The sequence below is a fragment of the Camelina sativa genome, chromosome 6 (genome assembly GCF_000633955.1).
Source record: "Camelina sativa cultivar DH55 chromosome 6, Cs, whole genome shotgun sequence".
Classification (NCBI taxonomy): Eukaryota; Viridiplantae; Streptophyta; class Magnoliopsida; order Brassicales; family Brassicaceae; genus Camelina; species Camelina sativa.
In genome coordinates, this window is record NC_025690.1 from 17,672,034 (window position 1) to 17,684,105 (window position 12,072).

General features: G+C 36.0%; 2 protein-coding genes across 2 annotated transcripts; both read left to right on the plus strand.

Annotated features, from left to right (window-relative positions):
- Positions 2,099–2,715, plus strand: LOC104791999. The gene has a single exon (XM_010518013.2). The coding sequence runs from the start codon at positions 2,201–2,203 to the stop codon at positions 2,345–2,347; it is 147 nt and encodes a 48-aa protein (XP_010516315.1). The 5' UTR covers positions 2,099–2,200; the 3' UTR covers positions 2,348–2,715.
- Positions 7,728–9,523, plus strand: LOC104792000 (uncharacterized protein At5g39865-like). Its single transcript, XM_010518014.2, has one exon. It carries the CDS (start codon positions 8,016–8,018, stop codon positions 9,231–9,233), a length of 1,218 nt encoding a protein of 405 aa, XP_010516316.1. The 5' UTR covers positions 7,728–8,015; the 3' UTR covers positions 9,234–9,523.

The following is a 12,072-nucleotide window of genomic DNA, read 5'->3' on the forward strand; positions in this document are numbered from 1 at the left end:
GTTCGAGCAAAATTTCCAACATAGCTTGCTTAGTTCGCAGACGAAGGGACTTGGAACTCATTTCTCCCTCGGCATCATTAAATGCTTTTGCAACTAATTTTCCAAGAACACCAACTAGTGCGTTTCTTATCTTGTATGATTCACCACCAAAATGAGGGACCAAAACTCCAACATTTGTCGACACTAGTTTTGGCATACGATCAGCAAGCTCGACCAAGAAACGTCCCACATTATCAGCCCCAACTGTATCTTTAACGTAGGATTTCGGGTCAGTCCTCCCAATATCTCTAATGATTGTCACGGCCAGCGTACCATCTGAATACTTACTTTCAGCTCTAGCAACTGCATCAGCAACGTGTACAACAGCAAAATCGTATTTGTGTATCAAGTGCATGATTGAGGCACATGACTGCACAATGTAATGGTATTTTGTAGCAGATGCTCCGATGATGCGGCACAGTGCATCTTTTGCTTCAGAATCTTTTAATATTGTGGCATTCTCGAAAAGAGTGAAGGAGTTTCTACAAGGAAATTATATGAAAAAGTTGTGAGGATTTACTTTTAACATGGAGTGTGCAAGATAAACCAGATTCACAAGGGCATAGAAATGATTACTTGACAATGAAAGAGAGGTAGTTTTCGTCAAGATCTGACGATCCAAAGAGCAAAGACAGGTTGATCTCAAGAGAATTTGCAATCAAATTGAGCATCCTACCCCTCTGAGGTTCCCAGTTCCATGACTGGATAATTTGCTTTTTCCTCCCTCGTGCTGCGACCTGTTCATCCACACACATCACTATCGTAAAGTCCACAATAAGATATGAATTTCAAACAGTGCAATATTTACATTATCAGTTAGAAAAAAAAAGAAGAGAAAGCACCTTTGTGCTGTCAATTGAGCTGATGTGTGACTCTTCAGTCATAACAATAGTGAGGAGAAAGAAAGTATAAATCTTCAAGGCATTGCGATGCGATGTGATCCTATCAATGATTGGAACTTCATCCTCCTGATCTTGAACAGACCGTGAGATCGAATCAACATTTGGAAGAAGAACACTTAGATTAGACCGGAGGCTCTCCACAAGATTACACTTGCAAGACGGAGGAAGACTAAAGAAGCTCCTGACCAAAGAGTAAACACGATCAAAAACATCTTGATCTTCGACGCAGAAGAGTTCTCTATCAGATAAGTCAAAAGATACACCTGTTCCACAATAAGAAGACAGTCAACAAAATGCCTCACATATCAATTAGTTTCAATTTCGATTTTTGCTTCCCTGTCAAAACATTTTGGACTCTGTAACTTAGAATTTGAGCTCTTTTACACATACAGAATAAAAACTTCACATTCAACATAACTGACGATTCGAGTGACTAAAGACTAACTTCACAACCCAATTTCGGCTCAAATACCAATTACAAAATCAAATCTAAAGCCTCCCGGAGTGAAACTACTAAATTGTCTATCGAGTTTCTCAAAAAAATCACACAGCAAAATTAAAAAAAAAAAAAAAAAACAGATAGGCTCGTGCACTGGAGAAAACGATGAAACCCCAAAAAGAGTAATTTACCTTTGACGAATTCTTCGAGATCGGAAGGGCGAAGAGAATTCACATCGACGATATTTTGAGCGAAGAGGCGATGATTGTCTTCCGGATCCTCTTCTAGGGATCGCAGAATTTGGGGGAAAACAAACGGAGGAGCCATTTCTCTGGAGAGAGAGAGAGAGAGAGAGACGTTGCTCGGAGACGAGAGAGAGAAGAGAGAGAGAAATCGAACTTTTGGGGGAGATTACAAATTTCAAAATGAAATTGAAAACGGCATCGGAGCGGGAGTTCATGAGGCCAATTTAACGGGTCGGGTTCCAAAAAAGAATCCGGGTCGGATCCCTAATTTTTGGATATTTTTTTTTGAAAGTCTGGAATTAAATAAAGCATTGATGACGATGCGTTTTCCCGTCGACTAGACTGGCCCAGACAAGGACGTAGCTGGTGGTAAAAACTCTTTAACACGTGGTGAAATCTAAATGGTTGGAAGATCCTTGAACGTACCGAATCATCTTTTTTTATTATTATTTTTATATTTTTTTCCCCAAAGCTTTTTTTTTGGCCACTCCAAATGCAATGGCTTCTTCTCCGGCTAATCATTTGATCTAACAAAGAGAGAGAGAGAGAGATAAGTAGAAAAAGGAAGGTCAGAGATGGCGATGCCGCTGGGCATGGCGATGTATCTGATGAGAATGGTTTGGTTATCTCTGAGTGGTTGGGTCTTCACTTGCGTGGCTATCGCTGACGAGATTGCTGGTTCTCTAAGAAACGGAGATATTGGTCCTTTCCATGTCGGTTGATCCCAATTTTCCAAGATTTTCTTTTAGCTCTCTCCTTCTGTTCTGTGTGCGTATCTCTTTTTCCTCTTCCCCCCGAAGTTTACGTTTTTTCTTTTTTTCTTGGCTCTGTGTTGTTTTCGATTAGAGTTGCTTCAAATTCCCTTACACGGTACAACCCCAAAATTGAGAATAGCTTGGGGTTAATAGAAGGCAACAAGATATATCATAGTTGTTCGAAAAAGGGAACAATTTTACGACTTGGAAGTGACTTAGTATCTGTATGAGTCACTCAGTGTGTGTCTGTGTAACTAATGTTCTGTTTCATATATGAGACTGTATATCTTTATGGTTCCATTCCATGGATGTTGATGATGCTTGTTTCCTTGTTATTTGGCTCAACTCCGTTTTTTTGGTATCTCAAAGTCGAGATTTTATTTTTAACTCAGCAAAATCAACATGTAGCTGGCTATGTTTTTGTGTTATTTTGGTGTTCTTGTGTTGAGTAGAAGTATGCTCAGGAATCAGGATCATTCATATGCTCAGATTGATTTCTCTTTTCTCTATATGAGACAAAAAGAAAAAAAAAATGCAAATATGATCTATATAGGCTTAAGTGATTGTGATGGAAAACAGTTCTAGGAAGTGTTTCGATCACATAATATATATGCCGACATAAGTGATAGCACTTCTTCGGTACCAAAAACATTCCTGAGATCATGTTTTATATAAGTCCCAATATGCATATGTTGAATCCAGGACACTACCTTTTGTTATCCTTTTTTCTCCTTAGCTTACTAGCATTGTTTTGCGCTCAGCCTTTCTGATTTCAGGAAGGCCAATATACTGCAGGTGAGAGCACGTCACTTTGAATTTGCTGGCGATACGCAGGCAAGGTTCTACACTACGATAATTGCTGCTTGTTACTCCACTGTATGTATCACACACATTTTGGCATAGGGAAAGGGATAGAGATGAGCAGTATTATATTAGGTGTATAGTAGTTGTAATATCGTAAGTGACCTCAAACGTGTTAAAAACAATGTGTTCTATCAACTTCACGAATCATGTAGCCTCTCTTTGCTTGGAAGAATCACACAAAACGATCCACCACTAAAACTATTGAGCTTTCCTCTTTCAGTAGCTGTTTTGTCTTATGCATATCTTCCTTATATCATTTATAGGCTTATAGCCTTTGAAGTTTGAAGTGTGAGGTTCTGAATGTCGAATCTTTCTCCTTTCCTTGTTGAAAAGAGTAAGACAAAGAGCAAAGTACCAAAAGAAATGAAGGAATCGTCAAGGAGTTTGCCTTGTGCGATTCATTTTTTTTTTCCCCATGTCATTGTGTTGTTTAAAGTCTCTTTAAACTTGGACGTTTTAAAATTAAAAATGTGGTCCAATATTTTTCAAAAAATTAAGTTGTGGTCCAATTAGTATTTATTTTTCTAAATCACTTTTATTAAAATCTGAGATATTATAACTAAACTGCATTGAACATCATAATTTTACCAATACATTAACATAAGTTACATAATGCCAAGATGTAACAGCAAAGCACCTTACTTTCTCGTGGGGATATAATATATGAATCTACAGCTTTTGATATTCTTTCTCAAAACATTACAACGACTAGTCAACTAAATAGTACCAGCTAGCAAAAACATTGTCTTAGGAAAGAAAACGTATGCGCAGATCAAACACAATGAAAACAAAAAAATAACAATGTAGCTTCCATTCTCAATCAACTCAAGAATAAGTTCAATAAGACATTAAATTAACAGATACAGATATGGAAACTTTCTCTAAAGTCAAGGATTAAATTATTCACGTGAATACTCTGTCTAGGTCCTATCTTGAAATTTATTATTCCAACCTTTATTTTAAAGATACTATTGCTTTATAATTTTGTTTTTTTATTATAACTTTATCTCTTCTGTAAAATAAAAGTAATCTAGAAACTAGAAAGTATTAAAATGCAAAAATAAATGGCTATGAATGTAAACTTAAAACATTATAAAAAAATCTTTGGAGAAACTGACATGTCATAGTTTATTTGATCAACTATTGTATTATTTTCTCCCATCTTTGGTTTAGTACTAATAAAACTAGGAAGCCGACCCGCGCGGTAATGCGCGGTTAAGTGAACATTTCAAATTAGATGACATTAATTATTTATTTGTTATTATAATTCATTGTTGTTTAAGAAAGTTAACATATAGTAATAAGTTTCCTTCATATGAGAAAATTGAATTATGCTTGTAATTTTCCATGTCTTGTTCACATTTATGTACTTAATCCCAACATATTTTTGTGTTAACCCAACGCCCAAACCTCTAAAATTTGTGTATCCCAAATATAGACGCAGGTACGGCTTCCTCTCCCTAACTCTTCTTCTGATAACTCGTGACATATAAGTAAAACAATTCACTGTACATTTAATATATATGAATTTCTCATTAAAATGAAATCACTGATGACAAATTGCTTGCTATTAGCTAACTTTCAAAACCTGATAAAGAAGCATTCATGACCTGAAATACACAAATCATTAAGTATAACGTAAGCATAAACCCAGTAAGAGAAGATCAAACAACAACAAAACAGATGATGGGGGATAACTTTCTGAAAGAATATGTTGAATAGATTACTGAATTACTTGGCAAAACCTGAAAAAGCCGTATCTGCAGGGCTACAAAAAATAGGATTTGCAACGAAGTAAAGGAGTTCCTCAACATGTAAGTTACTTAGTTAAATACTCTTTTTTTGTGCTTCTCATATTAATATATTATCTCGGTTGATGAGACATTTGTTTTTTTCTTCGCCTGGAGCAACTAAATCATGAGAATATTATACTGTTTATTAACTCCAACTAAAAAAATTCCCCTTTCGTAAGGTATCAAAAACATGTGAGAGAGGTGAGAACACATGGTACCATCACATAATAGTCTTTTTTTTTAATGATCGATCAAATAGATATGTGTTATCAAATTGTCATCTACATAGGCCGGTCTCAACCGTATTAGTTGGTGAAGAGATTATAAACTCTAGGAATTAATCTTTTCAGTTCATTTTGATCATCCACAAGGAGTCAGGACCCATATGGAAGCGAGAGATCACTGAAGTGAATAAAACGGTTATACTGGCGAGTGGCGACTGTAGGATGTATCTTCTCAACTGGTGAAAGAATATCGGTAACAGTACTATCACCTGCAGGCTGCAAGAAAATTGTTAGAGGGTAAAATGTACATTGAAACGATGGTAGCAGTAAGATGTAACGTCACAAACAAAAAAACAACGGCGGCAAGTTAATGACAATAGCCACTTATGGTGCGGAATGGTGACTGATTGCTTCTGAGTTCTGACCGTACAAATACCAAAAATATATAATCAAAACCTCCAAATAAAGTGTTGCAGAAAACAGTTACATGAGAAAATTGAACTTTGTAATTTTTCGCCCATATATACATTACATGAGTATTTAACTAAGTAACATACTTTGTAGTTCTGACTCAACATTTAACAAATCTCCAACTGAAACATACATTACAGCCATCTAATCCCCAAAATCCACATAAGTGGTCTGAAACTCTACATTAATAAACCCAACATATTCATTAATGGAACAAATTCTAAAATATAGATATTTAAGAAAACATGGTTTTGTATCTTTGTTTTGAGACTGGGGAGAAAGATACAGATATATCCAAGCATCTACCAAATCCATGATTACTTGCCCATCAACCCATAGATTTCGTTAACTCTAGAAATGGTAACAAGCGAAATGTGTTTTTTTTTTTAATAAACAAGATCCATCTTTTCCTGTCTGACAACATTAATGAAATTAACAGAATTGCTTTTGACATGTACTAATGTGGAAAACAAAAAACTAAGAGACAAGAACAAACGACTAATGATAAGGATAAAGCAGTGGTAACTGGTAAGAATGTTGAATATAGGAACCGTGACTACACACGTCAACGACCCTTTTAATATATATCAACGAAGTCTCACATAAAGGAAGAATCATAAACATTGTAGATGAAAAAGCCTTGGTAAGCAAACGTTCAAGCCTTTCTCCACATGCACCGGGAATGAAACCAACCACAGATTTAAAAGAGACGTTATGAAGTTTCACCTCTTTTTTTCCTATCCATTGACCAATGCCTGTTCATAACAGCATGTTGCTGAAGATAAATGTCTAAAATAACCATCATACGTTTACTTAATCAAAGAAGAAATGTTACGAGTGAATGGAAATTGCAAATCAGGGATTCTAAAACAGAACTGAAAATGATCATACAAAGTTACAAACGAATTAAATAACTTAAGAACCAACGGATTTATTAAACAGTGGCTATTTTTTACAGTCAACTAAACACGGTTTTTTGTAACAGAACTCACTTGGTAGAAGAGGAAGAGACAAAACAAGACATCTCAAGAGAATAAGCGAGAGAGAAGTGCACAAAACTAAATAAGATGTAAGTTGAGCAAGTTCCAAATATAAAGGTATGAAAAGAGGTAATTGAACAGGTTTTTACGAAGAGAAGCGTTGATTCCGCAGGGCAAAACAAAAAGAAACACGATTTGGGGAAGGGAATCAAAGAGGTGCCTTTTCATTTATTTAATAAATTAAATAATTAGTAATATCATTTTAAATCGTAACTGTTGGATGAGAAACTAAAATAATCTTAACCGTTGGATTAAGAAAAAAACATCAGCAGTCCCTCCAAAATGAGTTTGCTATTATATATAGATAATTATAAAGGCTTTGCAGTTATGTAGATCATGACATTTTTTTTTCATTTAATAAGATCGTGTCTCATTTAATATTATTAGTTGTTGGCCTAGACACAAACGAAGGTTCTTGGAATTGTTTTCACCTTGCGTTAGGCTATATTGGGAGAACATGAGGAGTGTTTTTAGCCCATTAAAATTATAAATATAAGGAATAGTGGCATAAGAACACCAATATCAGTTCTTGTATAACTGATTTTGGCTCAGTTCTAAGCTGACGTGGCAAGCTGTGAATAGATACAATATTTTGCAAACAATTTTTCACAAATTAAAATTTGGACATTAAACTATGTATTAATTAAATAAAATGTTTGTGTGCTTTAATTAAGTAATATGTTTGTTTTTTTTTTATCTTTAATGTTTTTTTTGTTTCATAAAAGTTTAGTATTGTATTTTGAATTTTAGTAAAAGTTTTATAAGTTTACAATTTAAATGTTATTTTATAAGTTTTTATAATTGTAATATGTTTAAGAATATTATATTATTAAATCTTATGATTTTAAACATGATTATCCCAATAACTAACTTTTTAAGAAAAAATCTTAACTACTAATCTTATATTATTTTCATAATATATTTACTGTAAAGATGCGCTAAGAACACTCAAAATAGTTCTACCTTTGAAGATGCCCTTACACAATCAAAATCAAATAGCTAAAAAACTGGGTGTTCTGAAAAAATCAACATCAAGCTAATCTATTCCATCGTTCGTAGCCTTCTTCTGCCATTAAATTTTTCACCATCTTCCACCTCCAACTGCCCTAGACAGCTATCTTCCACCCAAAAAAAAAAAAAAAACTCTTTTCTAGTCTCTCTGTCATTGCCCAGAAACCAAAAACATCTCAGGAAGAAACCAAATCAGAAACTTTTTTTTTATTTCAAAGTCAGTTCTATAATAATGGGTTCTTCAACTTCAAAAACCGCTTCTTCCGTTTCTTCTACTTCGTCTTCATCCGCTAGATTCTCTTCACCGCCGACTAAATATGGCTCCGGCTCATCTTCTCCGGCGGTGCAGAGAGCTTTCTCGTTTCCGACGCCGTTGGTTCACCATCCTCCTGCTAGAAAAGGCGACACTCACCACCTCGTCTCCCTCACGTCTACATCGTACGGTTCTCTTCTCCTCATCGATCTCGACGAATCCAAAAACGTCGCCGACCAACCTCGTATCTCAGTCGCCGGGAAGGACGCACCAGATCCGGTCTCTCCTGACTCAGTCATCAACACTTGGGAGCTTATGGATGGCTTAGACGATGAATTCGAATTCGAAATCCCGAAACCTGGTAAGCGTCTAAATCCCGGTTTTTGCTCTAAACCCGACCCGGGTTTAAGTGGGTCTGCGTCGAAATTGGACGAGTCTTACGAGTTTGTGAGAATCGAAGAAGCCGATGGAGATTGGGTTCCGTTGTCTTATAAACCTAAGCAACCTCTGTGGAAGCATTTGTCTGAAGAATCGTTTCTGTCTGATTTAGATCCCAGCATTGTCTCTTCTTACAAGAAAGCTTTGTCTTCTAAACAATTAAGTAACAACACTAGGAACACTCTTAGACCTACAAAATCCCTCTCTTGTAGCCCTTCATCAAATCCGAATCCGTCCATCTTAATCAGCGAAGCACCAAAGTCTGTATCCTCTAGTCAACTGATTCCATCGCAAGTTAAACCGAGAACAGAAGACAAGATTGTGCTCTACTTCACATCCCTCCGAGGTATTCGAAAGACATACGAGGATTGCTGTTGCGTTAGAGCGATACTGAGAGGGCTTCAAGTGACGGTAGACGAGCGTGACATCTCCATGGATTCCAAATACAGGAAAGAGCTTAAAAGTGTGCTTGGAGAGAAACCGGTTTGTTTGCCTCAGGTGTTTATCGGAGAAACACACATTGGTGGCATAGAGGAGATTATGGAGCTAAACGATGGTGGGGAACTAGCAGAGATGTTGAAAGGTTTCCCTGCTTGTGAACGCTTGGGGACATGCAGGAGCTGTGGGGATGCAAGGTTTGTGCCTTGTACTAACTGTGATGGTAGCACCAAAGTGTTTGAAGAAGAAGATGAACGGTTCAAGCGATGTCCTAAATGCAATGAGAATGGATTGGTGCGTTGTCGTGGGTGTTGTGTTTGATCAAGAAGCTAGCTGTGTGGGTGAGAGAAATGGGATTTAGATTTGATTTGGTGATGTGAATTTATCAAAGAGAAGAAGAGGAAAGAGTTGATGAATCTTGTTGACTAAAGATGATAATATTTGGTTAGTATTGTATATTGAAATAAGTAAGTGGCTTAACTTGAGCCTTTGATTATAATTACTACTCTCTTATGAGTTGTGTTCTTTTGTTCCATATATGTTCTTGCTCTTCATCCTTTTTAGCATTATGAACTAAATGATTATTACTCTCTAGTATAAGTACATGATTACATGATTGTTAGTAATTAGCATAATGAAAGAATGATTTGTTTTGTTTGCAAGGTTTTCTATCAAAGAAAAATATGTGCAAGAACAATTTTTATTCATTGGTTTATACATTCTCGGATCTACTAATTTATTTTAGCCGATTTCGTTGGATCATTGTGCGTCTAACAATCGGATTCGGATTGAGATTAGTAGATTGAGGTTATCCTGTAACCCGTGATTTGGTACAATCGGTGAGACAACCAGACGAATCCTTGTTCGGCTTAGGTTCCGACGATGTTTTCGGTTACACCGGAGTTAAGAGTCTCATGCAGCGGAGGGCTGTGGTGTGGACCAACACGCTCATTAAAATCGTTTGTCGCGTCCCCTTAGAGCATCGGTATTGGTGTCCCATCGTTTTTGGTCCCCCAAATTTAATATTATTATTTAAAAAGTTTCTTATTTTTAGTATGAATATGGGTGTCTATTTGTATTTGGTCCCATAAATAAAATAATAATATTTTGAAAGTTTAAACATTTAAAAAATTACAAAGTTACAAAAAGTTGAAAACAAAAACATACAATTAAGACATTAAAAATAGAAAACATAAAACATACAAACATCAAAAGTGAAAACAAACATTTTATTCAATTCATAGAAATTTTAAAATTAATTTTCATTATCCGGAAGATGTCCAAAGTTAGTCCAAATATGTTGAATCAAATCATGTTTTAGTTGGTCATGGGCTTGTTTATCCCGAAGTCTTGTTTGACGAGTAATCGTAGTGCCGATATTTGAACCCACACCGGCGGCACCAACGGTATATGTTTGATCCACATGTTCTACGTGTTGAAATTCTGAAACTTGGTTTCGGAAACTGTATGTATGTCGTTCATCTTCGACAATCATATTATGGAGTATTATGCATGCTCTTATAACATTTGCCATTCTGTATTTATCCCACAACCGAGAAGGATTTTTAATAACGGCGAATCTAGCTTGCAAGACTCCAAAGGCACGCTCAACATCTTTCCGCACAGCTTCTTGTTTTTTAGAAAAGAGAGAATTTTTCATACCTTGTGGAAGTCGGATAGATTGAATAAAAGTGGCCCAATTCGGATAAATACCATAAGTGAGATAGTACGCCAAATTGTACTCCCTTCCGTTGACAACGAAGTTGACTTCCGGAGCTTAACCGTTAATTATGTCATCAAAAACATTAGATCGATCAAGAATATTAAGATCGTTCATAGTACCTGGAGCTCCAAAAAAGGCATGTCATATCCAGAGGTCATACGAAGCTACCGCTTCCAACACGATTGTAGGTTTTCCGGTTGATGGAGTGTCATTACAAATGTTGGAGTGTACTCAATACCGCTTCGAGAATATTTTTGGAAATGTTGGAGTGTCACTAAAATAATCATTCCAAAGATTATTGTGGCCTTCTTCCCGGTTTCTCGGGATAAAAATCCTTTTTTTTTGGCTCCTCTGGTTCCGGTATAATATGCGAATTTTCATAATAAGCATCAAAATTATCACCATCATCTCCTTCGTAGTGATAATGACCATCATCTCCTTGGTAGTGATAATGGTTTGAACATGATCCCATTTCAAATAAAAAAAAAATTATGAAGAGTCAACTTGTATTGAAGAGAAAGAGAGATCTTGTATTGAGGAGAAAGAGAGATCTTGTATTAAGGAGAAAGGAAAAAATAACTTGTATTGAGAAAAGAAAGAGAGGTCGTGTGAATTTTTGTTGCTTTGATATTGTTTGGTGTTTCAATTTATGGTCGCATATATATAATGAAAGACTAGTGACATTGCAATGTGTAACCCGTGACATTACAAATAACTTGCATTATGGTCTTTACAAATAATCCGTGACATTGCAATGTGTAACCTATGACATTACAAATAAATACTGCCAAGAAACATAGTACATCCTGACTCTTTTACAAGTACATAATGCCAAGTATCAAATCCCGTGAGCCTCAACTTTATAATCTTGTTATTACAAAAGCAGAGTCATACAAACGCAAAGTCATTAAAAAGGAGAGTCATTATCTTGTTTCATGAACAAGATACCTAGAAGACCAAACACAATAGCCATTACACCAACAACCAGGAAATCAGTTACATTTCTAAACCTATTTTCCTTAACTAGCTCAGAAACTACATTCTCTAACATAACCATCTTCTGTTCAGTTGCATAACTCTGATCCCTAACCTGATTGATGTATGATTCATAGTCATTGAAGAAGGTTAAGTAATCTACAATGCATAGAAACTTAAGCAAGAAATACAAAAAACAAACACATAGTTAATATCAGAAATAATGGGACACTATCTTGTTCATGATAACTTCTTCACTCGCATTCAAGGGTTCCTTTTTGGCTAAGAGAGTGTCTAGGATGGCCAGCTTTTGTAGTTTCTCCTTTTCAGCCAATTCCTCTTTCTTCACATCCCACATGCTCTTATACTCAACAAGAGTCTTCATGTTTGTGGACTGAGCATTGTTCCTCTTTGCCTTTGCAGCATTGATCCCTTCTGGCCTTTTCTCATAGTCCTCAACAT

Excerpts from the sequence above, each read along its gene's own strand:
- LOC104791999 (XM_010518013.2), top strand. The coding sequence starts at position 2,201 with ATGGCGATGCCGCTGGGCATGGCGATGTATCTGATGAGAATGGTTTGG.
- LOC104792000 (XM_010518014.2), top strand. The coding sequence starts at position 8,016 with ATGGGTTCTTCAACTTCAAAAACCGCTTCTTCCGTTTCTTCTACTTCG.